This window comes from Prinia subflava, chromosome 1 (genome assembly GCF_021018805.1).
Source record: "Prinia subflava isolate CZ2003 ecotype Zambia chromosome 1, Cam_Psub_1.2, whole genome shotgun sequence".
Taxonomy (NCBI): Eukaryota; Metazoa; Chordata; class Aves; order Passeriformes; family Cisticolidae; genus Prinia; species Prinia subflava.
Genome location: NC_086247.1, coordinates 13702327 through 13722040, shown reverse-complemented (window position 1 = coordinate 13722040; position 19714 = coordinate 13702327). Strand labels below are relative to the sequence as shown.

The 19714-nt window shown below is 43.2% G+C and overlaps 1 protein-coding gene across 6 annotated transcripts in view; it reads right to left on the bottom strand.

The window, feature by feature from the left end:
- The window catches only part of SAMD12 (sterile alpha motif domain containing 12), a 195670-nt gene extending 177281 nt beyond the window's left edge, over positions 1–18389 (bottom strand). For 2 of the 6 annotated variants that reach the window (XM_063421880.1, XM_063421793.1), the window contains exon 1: positions 14211–18389. In XM_063421880.1, the coding sequence (XP_063277950.1) occupies positions 14211–14223 (13 nt within the window). In that variant the 5' untranslated portion in view covers positions 14224–18389. The remainder of the gene's footprint in view (positions 1–14210) is intronic. The other 4 variants (XM_063422225.1, XM_063422049.1, XM_063421970.1 and 1 more) reach the window with 3 other exon arrangements.
- Between the last annotated feature and the right edge of the window lie 1325 nt (positions 18390–19714).

Sequence of the window (19714 nt, the reverse complement as noted above, 5' to 3'; positions counted from 1 at the left end):
AGATGCCCACTGCCTTTTAATTGAAAACAAGTGAGTGGTTAAAAGAAACACAGGCTGTCTTAGGGGACTTTTCCAAAGCTGCTAATATTGAAGGGGGGAAGGGGGGAAGGGGGAAGAGAACTTTTTTATTTTCTAGGGGTACTAACCTCCTAAGGAGAGAAGTATGTTAGCCACTTGGCAAAGCTTATCTTTCATTGTCATGACACATTTTTAGGTAGCCAGCTTTATTACTTTCATCTGGTGCTACCTCCAACCCTCAGCTACACAGAGAATAGGAGCAAGAAATACTTTCTTGCATGGGTCTGTAATTTCTTGTTACCACACAGAATCCAAAGGTCTGTCTTTGTGGCAGACAGAGGTGGACCTCTTGCCCCCTTTTAAATGTCAATACAAATCAAAATTATTCCCTTTCAAGATTTGTTAAAGGCAGCAGAAGAGGCCAATGTTTGGTCAATAATTTATTCTCTTCTTAAATCTACATCTTATATAATTTTAACTACATAAGGTCAGCTCTAAATACAGGATCAACTATGAAACCTAATGGAGGTTGGTGGGCTGACAGCACCTAGGGCTAACAGCCCATAGAACTGAGTCTAAACAGCTCTTAGAAAATAATCACAAATCACTAACTGCACCACAGCCCAAACGCTCTGACTCTCTTAGCTGACACATCTTAAATTTCTTTTAGGACTTAATGGCATTCATCCGGAGAAAAATATCTTTCTCCAGACAAAGTAGTTTCTGATTAAAATATTGTTCAGACCATTACTCCTCCTTACCCTGGTATTGGCTAATGCTAACTCATCCCAGCCTCTGCATTCAGACCATTTTCCCACACAGCTCCTTTGACAATATCCCTATTGCCTCAGCACCTCTTCATTCTACCAAACTGTGTCCAACTCATCAATCTCAAATTTTAACAGTACATCAAGACAACAAACACCCTCCAAATCAGCTCACAGTATCAGCCTGATACCACTATCAGCAGTATAATTAGATTTTGAAACAGAACCTCTTCCAATAGTCTTCCATACAATCTCAATATTCATATATCATTCACATCTCAGTAATACAACCTTTCATCCAGACTCAGATCACTTATATTCTCCTTTGCCTGCTGAAAACCCCACCTCAGTTGATTAATCCCTCTTCATATTCACCCAACAATTGCTGTTCAACTTGTATTGAAAGCTTTCTGTGGTGGGAACTTGTTTCCTCTTGAGGAAGGGGTGGATGTTCTGTAGAGCTCTGACTGCACAGCCACAAGTACATAATGAATCGTGCTGGCTGACACAATAACATAGATCCACAGATTACATTTATGAAGGAAACTATTATTTAAAACAAAGGTATTTTAGTGGTCTTGTACTCCTAACCTAATGGTAAAGCTGAACCTAATGGAAAATATCCACTTTTCCAGGACCTAAAAAGACTGCTGAGATCTGCCAAGTTATGAGAGTGAAAAGCTCTGTGAGAAAAATAGTAAGCAAGCATCCAAAATGGAAAAATAACCCCACATCTGTCCTAAAAAACTAGGATGCAATAAACTGTGTACTTTTATATAAGGTTTGAACACAAACTCAAGTCCTTTCCATGTATTCAGAGCAAGACAAGTTGTTGCCCTGCAGAAACTGGCCCATACATATGGGCCAGTTCCATGCCCACGCAGATCTTTCCAGGGTGAATATGTAGTTTCAAAGAAGAGCTGGAAGGGCAACAAGAATGCTCTGCCTCCCCGTGGCCCCACAGCTACCTTCCTTCCATGCATGCCTGCCTCCCAGATGGCAAGCAGCCAAGAGACAGCTTGTCTGAGCATGCTTGATGGTACACAGAAGTCACCAAGAGCCATCATAAATTATTGGCATCTGGGGCAAGCCTTGTCTTTTCCTAGAGGGTACTCTGTGAATCCTGTCTGGAAAAAAGCCTGAAGGCACTCTTCAAAACACAGCCTTGATATAGCCAAAGTTTTGCATGGACAGATGGAAAGTCTTTGTCTCTCCATCTGTAGGCTCAAGGCCTAGCAGATAAATCTATGATCAATCACTACCTCTGTGCACTCACTGCCTCCTGTGTCAAACATTTCATAACTGCGTGTTTCAGTGGGAATACTGCTGGCTGCTTAAAACTTTAAGCAGATCAATTAAGGCTACATTAAAACATATTTGGCAAGTACTTGAGTTACATGCAATAACAATTGTTCTATTCTAAAAAGTGATAGAGTAAAAATAGCATCTTCTTACTCATGTGCCCTGTTCTGTGTGCATCATAGTCATATGCTAGCTTTTGCTATTCAGAGACAAAAAGCAGGCACAGGAGATACCCACCCAACCTCTAACAATCCTTACAAAACTTTCATGTGCCAAATACTGGCAACCTTGCAAGCTCCATTTTATGTATTCATTCCACAGACTTAGCTGTACAATGCTAAGAAGTAAGTCCATACAATCCACCTGCTAATTCCACCATAAAATGCCACATCGTTGAAAAGGACAGACAAAAGTTCATCCATATAGCTTGAAGGGTCCAAATATCTTTTCAGTCATTTCAGTAGTCACAAAGATTATCAAGTATTTCTAGGGAAAAAGACCTTTGGACAGCAGCTCTCACTGAACTTGTTCCTTCCATCTCTGCCCATTTCTTTGTCAAAAGCAAATCAAACCTCCAACCACATCAAATTTTACAGTCAGTATTTTCAATGAGAGTTCTATACACTTCCAGATGCTGCATTTCAATCCAGAGTAGTAAGAATCCCTGAGGCTTTTTGCTTGCCTTTACTCACAACCTGCTTTACCTGGGTTGATCAGAGAGGAGACATTCCCACTGAAAATACTAAAATCTTGTTAAGATGGAGATGCCTCCTCACACTGACCAACTGAGCAAGATGGATCTGCACTGCAAAGTCCTTCTTGTATTTCAAGAAGCTTATACTTCATTAGTAGCTCTGCATATCCCTAGAAAACATGGGATTATTTCAAAGACATCTGACCTGAGGGTTGGTACCACTTCTGCAATAGTAAAAAACAAGATTAAAAAGAGCAAATAAAGATGGCTTTCATTTGTACTATAAAATTTAGGACTATTTTGACTTCTTTGTCTGGCAGAAATTTCTTCCACAGGAATGAGTTTCTGTAACTCCTATGGATGGTCCATCTACTTTATCAATCAGCCTCCAGTTTTGAGAAACTGTCTGGCTTTTGCCTACCAGAACTACTTCTCCATACAGTCCTCTCTCCATCTAATGTAAATTTGCACAGTTCTCCCAACACATCACTTGGAACCAGCTGAAAATGCAAAGTTTCACATGAGTACAATCTGCTGCTTATGTTGCAACCTAGTAAATACTGCTGGCAACCTGCTGAACAAGTAAATTCAAGATTTTGCCCATTCTGTTCCCCAAACCTGTCTGTCTCATGGCCACTGAATCAGCAGCACTCACACAGAGCAGAGAAGCCCAGCAAATCAGTCAGGACCTTTTCTGCTTCAGTACAAGTCACATGAATTTATCACAAACCTCCTACAAGGCTGAAATCCCAAAGTACTTAACTGAAGTAATATTGGTGTCTAGCTCTCTGTGTCTGTTGGTCAGCATCAAAAAGCAGCACTAAGCAAATCCAAACATGCTGTGCCAAAAGGCAGGCCAGTATTGAGCTGTGGAGTGCACTGTGAACTGCTGCTACTGAAGAGCTGTACATGCAGCTTTGAGTACAAGGCTCAGACAGACCCAGGCAGCAAGGCTTGGCAGACAGACACACATCTGTACCTGCAGGGCCCTCCAGTGAGTTGCTTGTCTTTCTAGTCTCTTGTTATAATGACTACTAATCATTAATCAAAATCAAAATTAATTCAACAAAAACCTGGCTTCTTACAAGACATGAATTTTACAATCAAGTCTCTGTTAACGCAGTGGGACTTGCCCAACAGCCAGGCAGTGTCTTGAAGGGTAAGATAAGTGACAGCTCAGGAAGTGGACACTGAACCAGCTCAAGAGGGCAGGAAGGGCAAAGCAAAGGGGACACAGGTGTAGGAACTGGATAGAGGCAGAGGGGGATAAGGTGTTCAGAGGAGGAGCATCCATTTTAATTTTAACTGTGACTTGTGGGGCATTAGCCTTTTTTACCTCTTTAGAATTATTATTAGCAAGAAAATTTAAGGTAATGGCATTCCTGAGACAACTATCCCTGAATATCTCTAGGCAGATAATGGAGTAGTCATCCCACGGTTTCAAGCCAATTACCACTATAAGACATTTGCTCTCTTCAGACACAATGAAAAAAATACCCAAACTAAAGCCAAAGAAGAACACAGAAGTATGTTTTCCGAGACAAGCTACTACACTTCACACACATCTCTCTAACAAACTTTAGCTGTAAAATTGTAAAAAGTCTTATACAGCAACAGAAATGTATCAGAAAATCAAAATGAGTAACTTAGCACTTTCATATCTGGAATCAAACTAAACTCATAATTTGGCTGAAGATGAAACAAAACTTGAGTGTAGAGAGAAGAGATCCCTTAGTTCTTTACAGAACAGAAACACTAAGCCCAGAATAAGAAATTCTCTTCTTGTATGGGTTGAGTTTGCCTTCTAAGACCCTCATCCCACCAGGATATGTATGTCATTAAGTTTCTTCAGCTAAAAAATTTCCTTATGCATTTTTTACAGTTTTCCTACTGGAAACTATTTATTCTATGTATGGCAATATCCACTTACCATCTCTTATCCCACAGACTTTAGCAAAAGCTGTAAACAGTTTCTTTTACACCTGCTCTCCAGGAGACAGACTGCATGTCATCACTATGCTACACAGACCTTGGTGTCTCAACAATGGAAGTTCAGCCTTTATAACAGCAACAAGATTTCATTATAAAAGGCAGATGCAGTGATTGGACAGCCAAATTATTTCTGAAGCATTTTCTCATTCTGTTTTAATAAAAGTATACTGGATACAAGCAGCTCTTGAATTCACGCTAGCAACAGAGGCTCATTGAAAAATGAACCTATTCAGTGAATAAATAAGGCCAAGTTATCACAAATCCTGTGCAGGTATAGATGAACAGGAGACACATAAGGGGACCAAGTGAGCTATGCAATTAACTTAGAGCAAAATGGATCTTAGTGAACAAAGTGAACAAAGTAATAAACATGTATCACCTGCACACGAGAAAACAATTTAAGCAATGGATTAAGGTACAAAATAGTTGGTCATTTGTTTTGCAAACTACTAAGTCAATAAGAAGGGTTGTGCAAGCAACTACAGAGATTCTCTTGAATAGTGAGGAACTCTGGATTTCAAGATTGTGAATCGCACAAAGTTGCACATAAAGAGAGTGCTACAAGAGATAAGAATTATAAGTATGAAAAACAAAGAAAATCAATTAGTAGACAGAGAGGCAGGGACCTAAAATAATTCTCTCTCATGAGGAAAAGTATTCACCATATATTACAACTGCCAGTCACCAACTGACTTAGGCAAACTCCTAACTAGGTACCACTGTTGCCCTAAGGATTTTGCAGAGAAAATGAAGAGATAAAAATGAGTAATAATACACCTGGGTATGCAATGAGTCTTCATTAGTTCCACTGATCCTGGAAGAAACTTGTCTTGCAGTCACTGATTAGGAAGTTGTGGATAGTCATGCTTCACCACAAGTTATATTTCTGAGAATGTTTCTTCTCAAGTCCTAAGAGTACTGTTATTCAATTCTATAATCAGCCAACATTACATCAAAAACCTTTTTTAAACACTAACATACCTATCCAGCACACAAAGAACAGCTCAGACACAAACATGTTAAGTCTTTATTATGGCATCAAAATGCACTGTCCCACACGTGCATCACAGATCTCTGCCTCTGCCCCACTCATGAAAGCTGGTGTCTGCTGAACGTGGGGCACAGAAATGGCTGCGATTCAGCTGTGGCTCTGGGCTTCAGTTCTTGTCCCATGAATGAAGCACAGTCATCAAAATGCAAAGGAAAATATCTTTATTCATTCTCACTAGCATAACTAGTTTGAAATCTGGCAGTTGACTTCTGTTTTCAGTCCTGGCTTTCTCTTAACTGCCTAAAAGTTATCTCCTTTATCACTGTTCAAGGCTATCCGTTCCCTTGTACTCTTAACTGAAGAGTCTGGAAATGCCTTCTTTCCTTCCCCCAGTAAAATTCTTCACCTCCTACTGCTTGCTCATACCACGGTATCCTACTCGCTCTAGTACCTCAGATGATTTGTGTAGCAACAAAGCATCAGTTGAGAGCACGCAGAGGACAGTCTGAGAGAAAGCTTCTGTTGACGCACATTACAATTCCCTTTCTTTATGTCTATGAAACAGCATTATTAAAAGTCTCTTTCTTGCCTTTATTTGCAGAGAAGCAAATCAACTCAACCAAAATCCCCTGTGGGGGAAGAAAATAAAATTTAAAGAAAAAAAGAGCCACAAAGAGCAAAGGAGAGCAAATGAGTGGATGAGTGGAGGGAAATAATAATCTGAATGTTCAGCTGAAGAACAGACGCTAGCACATTATGTAGAGATGGATATGGCTGCACTAAAGACCAGCTAAAACCCACACTGTCTTCCTCACAGCCTTATTTTTGTCAATCACACACTCCCTGCAAGCATATTAGATCCTGTAATTGAATGAAGAGTTCACTTCATCCCAAGTTCAGACCGCTGCACACCTCTTTGCTTCATCCAGGAGGAGCAAAAACTAGGGTGAACTCTTATTGTTTCAAGTAATGAAGCTGCTCTTTAATGCCAAGTTTAGCTCATGCTGCACAGAGAACATGCAGCTATTCACAGCAACTACCTCACTCTTTCTGTAGCCCTTTTGCAACAGGACACTTCTGGAGAGAGAAGGAGGACCCTACACAAAGGTGGGGGGAAGTAAAACCTACTCAAGGCAGAAGCCACTAAGGCTGACATCTGTAGATTTAATCTGCTTCAGGTTTTGCTGAACATCTCTCTCAGACCATAGTTCACCTCATTTAGAGAGGTTAGTACAGGTGTTTCCAACCCTACCTGCTGTGGAAAATCAGTGTTTTCAGGATGGCATTTCTACGGCTGCAACCTAATGCAGGGCCCCTGCTTCCCCAAATCCCACTGACCAGACAAAGCATACAGTTCCTCTTACAGAGCAGTACCTTATATACTAGGAAAAAGAAAGCTACATATCTTATGCATCATGACCCTGCCTGTTAATATTTTTATAGCTCAGTGCCTAATTCCAGATCTCCTCTCTGTTTCTGGGTTGTCCTGACCAAACTTCTCTCTCAGCTACTCAATGCAAATCAAATTTTTTTGAATGGAATTGTTCTGGAAACACAGCAGATGTGCTAGACTTTGTCATAAAAGTCATCAAGCTGGGTTAGACTAGAGGCCTAACCCTTTATGCCACCATTTAACAAAAAAGTGTGAGAGCGGGGCGTACATGAATTGATCCAGCCTTGGCACATTAGGAATGACCCTCAAGGTTAAAAGTGCACCTGGGGAACTCTTGTGTTATATAAAAAAACTATTTCCTTTTTTAATTTAAACCACAAACCCCTACAGCTTCATTGTTCTGCCTTGTGACCTAGTTCCTTTTTCCACTTTCTCCACACCATTCATCAAGGCCTAAGGATTCTCTCCATGGTCATCTTTCTTCCAAGCTAAAGAATCAGAATCTTTGTAACCTGCCCACCTCTTCTTTCCAGTCCTCTCCTTCTTTTAGGTGTGGCAAGCAAAAGCTGCCAAGAGTATTCACAACACAGGAGCAAGATGCGATGATACAAAGACCTCCCTTGCCTTGTTCTGAGCTCTCCTCATAGTTCTTGGAATCTTACTTGCTACTTTGACCAGCACCAACCAGTTTCAGAAGACTTCAACATTATTCCATTTTTCAGCCCTTTTCTCCACCTTTGCCTTTGGCACCTTCCAGAACTACTCCCTCTACATTCTCTGGATGTTTTGAGCAGATAATTGAGGGCTGAGCTGTTCAGTTGTTAATCTGCAAGGGTAAATACCTGTATCCGTTCAAAGGAACAGCTTTCATGAGAAATAACCTACAACAGGATTGCTCAGTTTTAAACTCTGAGTATCTCTTGTTCACAGAAAGGGGCATTGCATTAGAGATCACAGAGTCTGGACAACAGGAGAGACAGTCAAAAGACAAAACAGGGCACAAGAGGGTAAAGCTGTCTCAGCCAGAACAACAGAGAAAACTGGCTCCAAAACCAGGCATAGTATCCTAACAGACCCACAGACTCTATACTCAGTGAACTGAAAAGCAGCCTTTTAACAGCTCTACTACCTCTGCAAACCAGCTGTATTGCTTTCAGAGACCAACGTGCAAAACAGAAACTCACAGTGCTCCACAGATACCTAGTTCTGCACCTGCCAGCAAGCCTGCACGGATGTTTTGGACATCTCCATGCTTATCACCCCAACAACCAGCACCACCCTCAACTGACACCATCCAGCTCCAGTGCCTTGCTCTGAGCCTGTCACTGCTGTTCCCCTGCCACAGCCCTTGTGACACAGCAATCCTGGGAAGCACTGGAGACTGGCTCTAAGCAGCTTGCCCTGACCTCATACATTCAGCTGTAAGCAAGAGGAACAAAGCTACACAACCTCCTTGGATGTTGCCTGCCATGCTTGGACACAACAGAAGAATGAAAAAGCCCTTGAAAACCCCTTGAGAACAGTTCTGTTTTATAGTTTCCATTCGGCAGTAAACATGAGCTCTTACAGTGTCACTACAGGTTTTGTCAATACTTTCCAGCAGTATGTTAGGAAATGCATCCAAAGTCTAACTCTTATTATTTGCTTACTTGGATTCCCTTCTTGGTGGAGAAAGCACATAAACTTCCAAAGCATCACTCCTTCCCTTTGCCCATATATTACCACCACCTGACAGGTTTTAACCTTATGATGGGATTCAGTTGTACTGAACGAGTACTAAATTTATATCAATCAGTGTCCTCCTTGAGCTTCTAAGTCTTCCAAGTATTTTAAAAGGTAAGGTCAAACACTGAAGGAATTGTATTTAAACTGGTTGACATGAGAGTATTTCAAGTTTCCAGAAACACCCATCCTACAACCAAATTTTATGCAAAGGAAACACACTGTCACACCAAGTCTATATTTGGTACCTTGATTCCTGCCTAATATAGGTTCATTTGTAAAAGCAGGGAGGGTAAAATGATCACATAACTTCCATAATATCCACTGGAGCTGAATGCACCCAAAGACACTCCACTGCAGGGCGATTCTTTGTTGCCATAGCATCATTTTGAGGTCTCCAATTCCCACAATGGAGTGCAGCTTCTGAACTTCAGCTTACAGTGTCCCTTTCAAATGCAGCAACATAGATTGGAAAGCTCTAAGCAGTGGTTCAAAGCAGAGAAACAGGCACAACCACCAGGCTTTATGCACAACGTGGGGGCAGGCAGGAGGTTGAGCTGTTGTTGAGCAAGAAATAAGGGGGTAGATGTTACAGCCCAACCAGAAGGCTGCCACATGAATGTGGATAGGAGAAGATATATGTTCCAGTCTGGAATTCATGGATCTATGCTCCACTCCCATAACTGCTGATGCACTTTTGCAATAAATGGTCAGAAAGGAACACACACAACACAAGAACAAAGGCTGATGTTCAAATCTTATGCTTCACTGTCCAATACACCTCCAGCACTGGTCTTATCCATCTCCTCTGCTATGACCCAATGTGAGTGTTTCAACTGGAGTTGAAATGAGATGTGTCTCTCAGTCCTGCTTCCAGCTGGCAGCTATTTCCAAGCCACATGTCTGAGTCCCTCAAGCTAGGAAGTGGTTAGAAATTACTTAAGAAACCAAAAACATGATGGAAGCATGTGCTATTTTTGAATCACAGGGCTTGTTACTTCTTTGCTCCATAGGCAAGTAAGTGTGCTGAAACACCATCTACTGGATCACATCCCTGGAAACTTATATATGGAGACATATCCAGTCTGAGCTCAAAGTGGGTGTAGAAATAAGACGAAGTTGAATAACTGAATACCTGTCAGAAGAGTTGTACTTTTGGGCACACCCCAGAACAGCATGATAGGTACCTACACTGAAAGCTGCTTCAAAGCTGTCCTCTGGGTGATCCTGAACTTGCTTTGACATTCTTGGCAGAGTTAGCATGGCACATCTATGAGCTCACCGTATCTCAAGTCTCTGAAGAAACACATGGCAGCATTCAATATCCATGGAGTTGCTAAGCACTGAAGGCGTTCAACCAAGGTACATGCCATAGCTGAAATTCACAGGATCACTCTGATAGAAGTTGGTTACAAGCTGCAAATTACTTCAGTCCTGCAGCAGCTAACCTGGATGCCACTCCACAGAATGATCTAACTTCCTCTGAGTCTTAGTTTCCTTAAGGATTACCAAGGGGTAAGGCCAAGTCATTGTCATTTTATGTCAGCAAGGCTCCACTTCTTAGTAAAAAATACTATCCTGTAGGAAGATCCAGGGTCTCAATAGCATAAGCCCTCTACAGAAGAGCCATAGGAGACTGGAAGTTTATATAAATTTCCAGGAGGATACCTGCAAAAATTGTATGTGGCACTTTCCAAAGCCTATACACAGCAAGAGAGGTGTTAGACCAAACTTCATTAAACACTTACCACGAAAGAACTCCATGATATAATTAGCACTTTTCTTTACAAAGGAGTCTCAAAAACACCATAGATCAGAGCTGCAGGGGATCCAACAAAACTATGTGAGATCACCTGCATGCAGACATCATCTGCTTGGTGCTGTCAGTCTCTCACTTTCCTGTGCAACAAACACTGGGGGTGAGGGGGAAAGAAATCACCATTTCTCTCTTTTCCCCTTTACCTCTGCTGCTCAAGAGCAAACTGAAAAAAAAATTGGAGAACACTGTTGCAGAGATCAAAAGCCTTTTTCTAGTGGCTCTGACCTAGTTCTTTCATTCTTACTAGAAGGAGAAAAAACACTTAAAGGAACATTGTCAAAACTGTTGAGTCTAAAAATAGACTTACCTTGGCAGTGCTCCCATCTCAATGGGCTCATATTAAGAAGTGCAAACTCACTTTCCTCATACACACACACCAATCCTTTCATCAGTCTGGAATCACTGGCACTATACAGCCCAAAGAACCTCTCAGTCCACATAAACCCTTTTGGGACACTAAAGTATGTATTATATATAACTGGCAAAGAACTGTAGTATTCTACAAATTCCCATTTCATTTTTGCAAGTCTATCACTGACAGCTATCCCAGTAAAAAAAGTTTGGATATTTTCCTTAAGTAAAGCGATGGACATTTGTTGCCATAGCTAAACCCTAGCCCACCATGCTAAGACAGATTTAAAATAATTAGATTTGAGGAAGATTTCAGCAATTTATTAGATAAAATAAACAATTTTTCAAAGATTTTCCAAAAAGTATAAGATACAAAATATTTTCACCCTAGCCACACAGAGCACTTCCCAAAGGCTAAACAAAACAAAGACTCTGGGTTCATGGCTGGAGCTGACAAACAGGCAGTTCCCAAAGAACAATGGGCCTGTGGAGCTGGTGGGGCAGCGGATGCTGGCTCCGGGCAGGAACTCAGGCTGCACAATCCATGCCTCGCTGGTGCCCAGGGACCTTTCCACTCCCCACCAGTTGCATCCCAGAGCCAGACACTTGCAGGTCTGCACAAGAAGCCGGTTGGCCCAACCATTCAAAGGCCTTGTTTTACTCCATAACAGAAACCCCAGGAAGCCCATCCTAGCCAAGCTCCCAGCTAACCACTGAAGATTGGAAGGCCAGACAACCTCAGTTTAAACCTTATTTCCAGGCTTCCAAAACTGTTGTACAGCCGGTTATGCTCTCAAGATCCCAAGCTGCAAACCAAGAAAGCATGTTTCCAAAGAAAACAAACAAATCAAACAACCAGAAAACAAAAAAATCCCAACTGCCTGTTCTTCCTGAGTCCAGGATATTTTGCTACAAAACTATCTCTTTAGAAGGTTCAATGGCAACTCTACTTTAGACTAAAGCTAGGTCTGTACCCTGTGGTGATCACTGTGATGATCGGAGTCAGCAGGAACAAGTAACCTCTCAGCTTTCCAAACAGAAGCTGTAATGCCACATGTTCCTTGCCAAAAGTCACAGCTCAGGAACAGAGCACTGCTCACACCCAGGACTCCAATATGGCAGCAGATGCATTAAGAGAAAAGTAAGCTTTTACACACAGTCACATAAAGAAACATGGTTCCAGCAGAAAATGATGGATAAGAAAAGGCTTGAAATGTGAATGCACTACAAACACACAAAATACTCATGGGCACATGGATGCTTGTGCTGAAATAGTCATACTGCTGTGTTAGTGTGAGGGCAACAGAACTATGCCAAGGCAAGAAAGCTGAGGGATAAAAAAAACAAAATGGGAAGAATGTAGAACATACAGACAAGAATGCCTGTTGTGACACACCACAGCAGGATGCATCCTGGGGGAAGGAAACGGGAAGAAGGAGTTAAAGAAAAATATTCCATCTCAGGAGAAGGGATAGGCACTGCTTCCCAAAGCTTTAGCAGAGCTTTCCTTCATTAATATTTACAAAGCTTTTAGAGATTCTCAGATGGAGGGCACTGCAGATACAACAGGAATTATTACAGACCTGAAAAGATCTAGCAAACAGACTGATAAGGGCTTCAAGTAAATGAAGGAAGATGACATTAGTGAGCACACTGAAACAGGGGTTGCTGCTGGCATATGAACCATCTGGTGCATGGCAGTCCATTTCATTTACTTACTTACCCACTACCAGGCACGCATGCCCAGTTCATGTCATTATGCTTTTGCCACCGAAGAAGTAATGCTTTTATTCAGGACCACTACCTTCCTTCTTTGTATCATTTCAGCCTTCAAAACTGCCATTCGGTAAAGCAGCCTGTGCCTAAGAAATATCTACCTCATGGAGAGGCTTACATCTAGGATGAACAACTTGGGATGTTGACAGACACCTTTTGAGACACAGTGGTCTTGTTTACTTTTATTTGAATTTGCATAGGAAGCTGGTTTTTGGGGATGTTAAGCTCCCCACTGCTTCCAGGACATTTAAGTTTTTGCTGGACTATCATTTGTGCTGTTCACTCTGGTACTTAGCAAGGGACAGCTTCAGCATGATTTTCAGCAATAAAGCAAGTGTCTCTGATAGAACTGTAGATTTCAGCATAACTGAGAAACAAAACTCATGGTAGTCACAAGATGAGCACACAAAAATACTGACATACACTAAATTAAGCACAGGAGAAGGGGTCAGATGGTTTACACAGGATTCTTAAATTTTCCCAAGGGCACCAAATAAATCAAGATGAGGCACAAATCTCAGGACTGTCACTGCCTCAGTTTAAAGCACTAGAAAACCGAGGGAATTTTGGAAGCAGACAGCAGGAAAGCAGATTTCCCTTTTCTCATACACCTCTCTCCTCCAACTTCCCAAAAGACCCAATGGAAAGGGAACACACAACCAGTGTTAGACGGCTGAGGGGAGCCCAGTGCATCCGCCTGTCCAGGTCTTGGTAGCTATCGCCTCAGTTACCGGGGTGCTACCACAGGAACCAGGCACCTTATGACCACCGCGCAGCTGCCCGCTGCCCAGGGGCTGAGCATCTCGGCCCTTCGGCTTCTCCATCTCTCTGAGGGAAGGAGGGGCCGAGCACAGCTCTACGCCCATGCGGGGGACGCTGGAGCTTCGTGGGCATCGCGGCCTCGGGGCACTTCGGGGATCTGGGCAGCAGCGAGGGACGGCGGCGCCTCGGCGCCCGCGGGAGACCGGCCGGCGGGGCGGGGGAGGCGCCGGGGCCGCTCCGGAGGGAGGCGGCGCAGGTCGGTCGCCCTTGCCGGGAGAGGCGGCACCTCCGGGCCCGCCGGGAAGTTGCCGATGGCAGCCTCCGGGCAGCCCCTGCCGCGTACCTCGCCGCGGGCGGGGGCGGCAGCCGCGGCCCGGCTCCACGGCACCTGGTGCGGGGCAGCCGCGGCGCCGCGGGCGGCCGGGCCGAGGTGCGCGGGGGCCGGGGCAGCCCCGCGGGCGAGGCCGGGGTAGCGGGCGGCAGAGTGGCCCCGCCGGCGGACACCGCTCTCCCGCCGGGCCGGGCCGGGCCGGGGTGGCCCCGCCACGGCGCAGGTGAGTGCCTGGGGGAGGAGACAGGGGAGGGACCCCGGGGGCGGCGGGCAGGGGACGCGAAGCCCTTACCTTCCACCGCCATCCTCCCGGCCTCGCATAGTGCGCCGGCCGCCGACCCGGCCCCGGCGGCGCTGCCCCGGCCGCCCCCCCGCCCGCGCGGGCTCCGCTCATCTGCAGCCGCGGCGATCAACCTGCAGCGCTCGCTGACAGCGGGCGGGGCCGCGCCGCGGATCCCTGGGAAACGTAGTCCCGGGAAGCGGGCGCCCGGCCAGGCACCGGCGCTCCCTGCCGCCGGCGGGGCCCCGGGGCGCCTCCGCCTGTGCCCGCCGGGCAGCGAGAGCAGCACCGAGCCGGCCGTGGGCTGTGGGAGGCGGCAGGGCTGGGAACCCCCTTGAGGCGTGTGTGGGAGAGGGGCTGCGCGGGCACCCTGCCCCGGGAAGCTTCGATTCACGGCTCTGGGATGTTCTCTCCGGGATTTCAGTCATCTCAGACATGCAGGCTGACGACTCCAGGATGAGCCCGTCCTGTCCTATCCCACCGCACTCACTGGCCGGCCGGAAGAGTTTGTCCTTAGGGAAAAAAGGCGGCACGCACAGCACCGGGAACTACCTCAGCACCTCACCCCCGAGTGAGGCCCTCAGTGTCTGTCCATCTTACCCACTCTGACAGTCCTACAACAAATCCAGAAAACGGAGATCAGGGACACGGTAGCGGAGCCATTGCTTCGGGTCCCCAGAAATCTTACACCCAACAGCCCGGCACCCTCGAGATCCGTCCTGGAAAAGAGCTGTGGGCTTGTGCACTTTTCAGCTTTGAGATATCCGAAAGATTTTGAAGATTTTTTTTTCCACTTCAGAAGTAGACATTGTTTCATTTTAAGTGTATCAGTAAATATTAACTACCTAGAAAGAGTCTATGAGTTACTCTACTCACCAAAGTTATGTCATTATTAAAATCAAGAGGATAACAGCAAAGGGATTGAATATCCAAGGGCAAACCCAGACAGGGCATGAAAACATTGCCACTTGTTCTTTCTGTTCGTTAGCAGTGGCTGTTGCGGCTAATAAGTGTTATTTATGACAGGTTATTTTTGCAATACAAATCTCAAATTTGAGTGCAAGATGAACAAAATGCAAGTGAATGATCTTCACAAACCCCAGGAATTTTGACATCCTTGAAATATCAAAATTAATTAAAAATTGTGTCTTTATTATTTATTTTATGAAGAAAACTCAGCGTGTATAAGAAATGTCTTGAAGCCCAACTCTTTCCTTAAGCCTTCTAATAACCAACTTTGCCCTGAAGACCTGACTCGTTTGCTCTTGTAAGCACTTGAACTGTTGGCCTTTGTGTTGTACATGAGTCCAGATACAAGTTTCCTGGAGCAGCAGCCTTGTCGTTCATGTGTTTGCAAAGTGCTAAGCATACTCACAGTGCATTATAAGTAAAAAAACTGAGAGGCTGTGCTGGTGCTCCCAAGTGCAATGCAGTCACACACCCGATCCCATATGCTGTCAGAATGGACTGATGTTCACATGCTGTCTGTCAAAAAAATAGGATGTTTGTAGATATCACAATTTTCAGATATATTTAATACACAAACAGCCTTCAATACATAATAAGCTTCTGTGATTTTGATGACATTTTGTATTAAGCTTATGTATTCAACTGTTAATAATTTATTTGACTGTGCCAATATTTGGAGAAATGTTGGAGTAATTACCTGGCTAATGCATATCTGAAGCAGTGCTTTCTTGTTTGGAATGAGTTGGGAGCCGTAGAGGGAATAAATCAAGGCTCAGAGTTGAAGTGGTGTGGACATGGAGAGCTGGAGTCCTATCCCCCTTAGTGTGCTGAATTTCTGACTGGTAACTACATTTCAGCTCTGGACCCTGAGGACATCCCTGGTGTGTACAGTTTTTCTAAGCCCTTTAAACAGCCCTGTAGTTTTTAATTACAACTTCATGCCTGCTGAAGAACAGCAAAATTATGACTGTGACTAGATAGCAAATAGGCCATGACAGATGTTTAAAGGTGTAGTGTGTGATACCTAATAGCTAGTGAAACCTAATATTTACAGTATCTAAAACCATCAGAAATTTAACAAATTCTGGTCAAAACTAGAGAAACTGTAATTTAGTGCATGTTGTTCATTAGAGAAAAGAAGCTGTGAATTGATTCAGAGGGTTGTGTGAATTGATTCAGTTAATCTATGGTAAAGTACAATCTGTTTTGAGAAGAGCTTTCAGAAGCATCAGGTGAGAGTGAGCTAACTTTCTTAAAACACCCTACTAAATTATAGTGTAGAAAGAGACCGTCTTTCTCTGCTCAGATGGAGCTATTTCCTGCTTTCTCTGCTTTCTTGCTTCTCATTTTACCTTGCCTCACTTCAGAGAGGTTTCTTCTAAACTTTGTCTTAAAAGTGTAGCAAACCTCCTTTAAACAGACTTGGTTTGTCATAGCCACACTCAGTTTGCTGTGTACTTTGCCCTAGGTCACCAGATGAAAAGGCAATACTGACCAGAGGCTCCTTAGCCATTCTAATCATTTCTGAATAGGACTTCTGCCAGCTAACATCAGATGAAAGTACAGTTGATGAATGTCCCTCAACAGCATTTTTCTACTGCAAGAGTTCTGAAGTCTAAACAAGATGTTAGACTTGTATACTTCACTATGCTATCATCCATCATCATTTTTCTTTTTTTATTCCCCTTTCACCTTAAAGAAATCCAACAGTCATTATTAAGCTTTAAACAACTCCTTGTGCTCCTAAGTCTTTTTGTAAAACAGTGAAATTCTCACTCATCTGCTGATCTTGTTAACAAGGTACTTCTGCCTTATCATTGTGACCCAAGATTTTCAAACATTATTATTTTGTGTGCCCAAACCACATGCATAGGAGTAGTTTTCAGGAACAGTTGAAGAAACATATGAAAATTGTTGACCTCAAGTCAGGCACCACGTGTCTCTGGCAGTAAACAGCAGCACAGCCATGTCTGAATATTTTTTGCTCTGATTTGCTTGGCTGAGTGGGCCAAAACTGTGATGGTGAGATTAAAGCCATTCAAAGTTTGTCATCAAGCTCAAGTACAACAGAAACAGGACCACACCATATGCCTAAAATTTCGGTATCTGGACTCTTACATTGCCTTGCATATTCCTCGGAAAGAGTATGTGGAAATGGGTGTGTATTTCAAAGGTAACTGATGGTAAGTATATTGAAATTGGGAAAAGGTATGGGAGGAACATGTGTGGGACTATACAGATTTTATACTGATGGAGAAGGAGAACTGGAGCTTTCCACTACAGTGCCTCTTCCAGTATGGAGAGCTGGAAGAGGAAAAGGGAAGGGCTGTAGATGGTCCATGCACACTCTCAGCACACACCCTAAGCCAGGAGCTGCACTTATTAGTTAATGAAAAACAAGAAAGTTTTGTTGACACCAGAGTGAAGGAGGTAGGTGGAAATTCAGGTGTGGAAGCAATGAGTAGAAAATTCCCTTTGAATTCCCCTCCCTTTGTCAGAGTCAGCCACATAGCTAAAAAACAGCCGGAGGAATAGTGGGTGCCAGATCTGGAGTGAGAGGAGGAGGGTGTGGAGTTTCTCTGCATTCCCTTTTTTTCTCTAGGAAGTGGCATTTCCTAAGAAACCTGCTGAGACTCATGCAAATACATGAAGTGCACAGGGAGAAAACAGAAAATGCTGGGTGCATAGCTCCTTTTTTTTTTTTTTAATTAAAAGTTTAACCCATGTAAGCAGATACTGAGAGAAGGGGAGAAACAGACTTTTGGTATAAATACCATGCTCTAATCCATGGAAACAAATTCTTATGCTAGCATGGATCTAGGTTTACTACCACAAAATGACCCAAGGTATGATATGTGTCAAAGTGTAAGTGCTAATGTTCAGAAGCAGTGTTCTGGGGTCTGAGAATGACTTCAGAAAAGCTGTTAGGCAAGGCAAATATAGATAAATGTGTTTAAAATACATGTAATATGATATTAAATGTCACTAAGGCGATGAAATTCAGGTTTTACTAGTGTAATAATCTAATTGTATAATTAATATTCTTTGTTTATACTGTTGCTGAAATACACTTTCAGTATATTTTATATTACACACTTGCATTTCCTAATTGTCAAAAATATTTTGCATGATAATCCATAATACTACAGAAAGTGCATTAAGGGATTTGTAAGAGACTCAAAAACAATCACAAGATGTCTGGAAGGTGTGTTTTATCATTACTGTAACATTATCTGATGTTTTCTCTAATTTTATTTATTATTTATTTTTAAAAATAAATTAAAATATTCTTAAAGAATCGTGTTCCCTGCTCTCAATTTTGAGGAATAAAATGGTATGTGAGTGTTAAAATACCCAGAAGATTCACAAATTTTTTGTGTTTTACTCCATTTGATAGAAGATCAGGGAAGGGAAGTGGGTGGGTTAATAAGATCTGTACATGTCTGAGGCAGACAGCACTATATAAAAATGTTGCTCCTGTTATAAGTGTGAGGATAAATCCACTTTCCAGTTATACTTATGTCTTATGCATGAAGAATGGTACTGACTTTTGCCATCATCAAATGTTTTGATGGGTTATTCCATTCATTGCTTTATGGTAAACTATAGATAATTTTTATACAAATGTGGGAGCACGCCACAGATTTTCCTCCCAAAGCAAGTTTGTGACAACTGTCCCAGCAATACAAAAGCAAAAAAAAAGTCCAAAAGCAGCAGTAGGGCTGCAGGCAGAGACCACAGCCGTGACTGCCTCGCATGGCAGCTTTTTGAGTCAGGCTTTTCCACTCGTGTATGGGAGAAACTGGGCATAGACTGAAAAAAAGAGAGGTTCAGGATGTGTATAAGGAAACTCTTTTTCACCTGCTGGACAGTCATTTATAGGAACAGGTTGGTGCTCAGAGAAGTTTTGCAGCCATCATCCTTGGTGATTTCCAAGCCCCCACTGGCACAAAGCCATAAGCAACCTGCTCAGATCTTGCATCTGATCCTGCTTGGAGCAGGAGATTGGGCTACAAACCTCTTGTGGTTCCTTTCACCCTGAATCATCCCATGATCTCAAGAATGCCTTTAGCTGCCCTGGACTAGAACTTCTATCCAAAGTGGTTGATTACCTTCCTGCTGTCATTAACCTCAAACAGCCTTCCTTTCTTCTGAAATCTGGTACAAAGCCTCTTGAGTGCTACAGCCATGAGTTACCTGCTCTCATTCACTGATGACTGCCCAAACAGTGTGGAAGCACAAGGAATTGGGTGGTGTGAGGTGGGAACAACTGAGGGTAGTGTCACTGATGCAGAACTTGGCTATTTCAGTGATAGCCTCACATATGTTTGTTTGTACTGGAGATCTGAGAGCAGTGAATGAGATTTGTGCTCTCCTGAAAAGTATTCGTATCTCTTTCCTGCAGAGAAAAGTAACACATTGAATGCCCTCCTCGCACATGATTGGAGAGTGTGAATCACTGAACCCTAGCACATAAGCATTCTTCATAAAAAATGGAAGAAACATACCTAATAGAGGATGTGTATTTAAACAGAACTAGAGAAGTC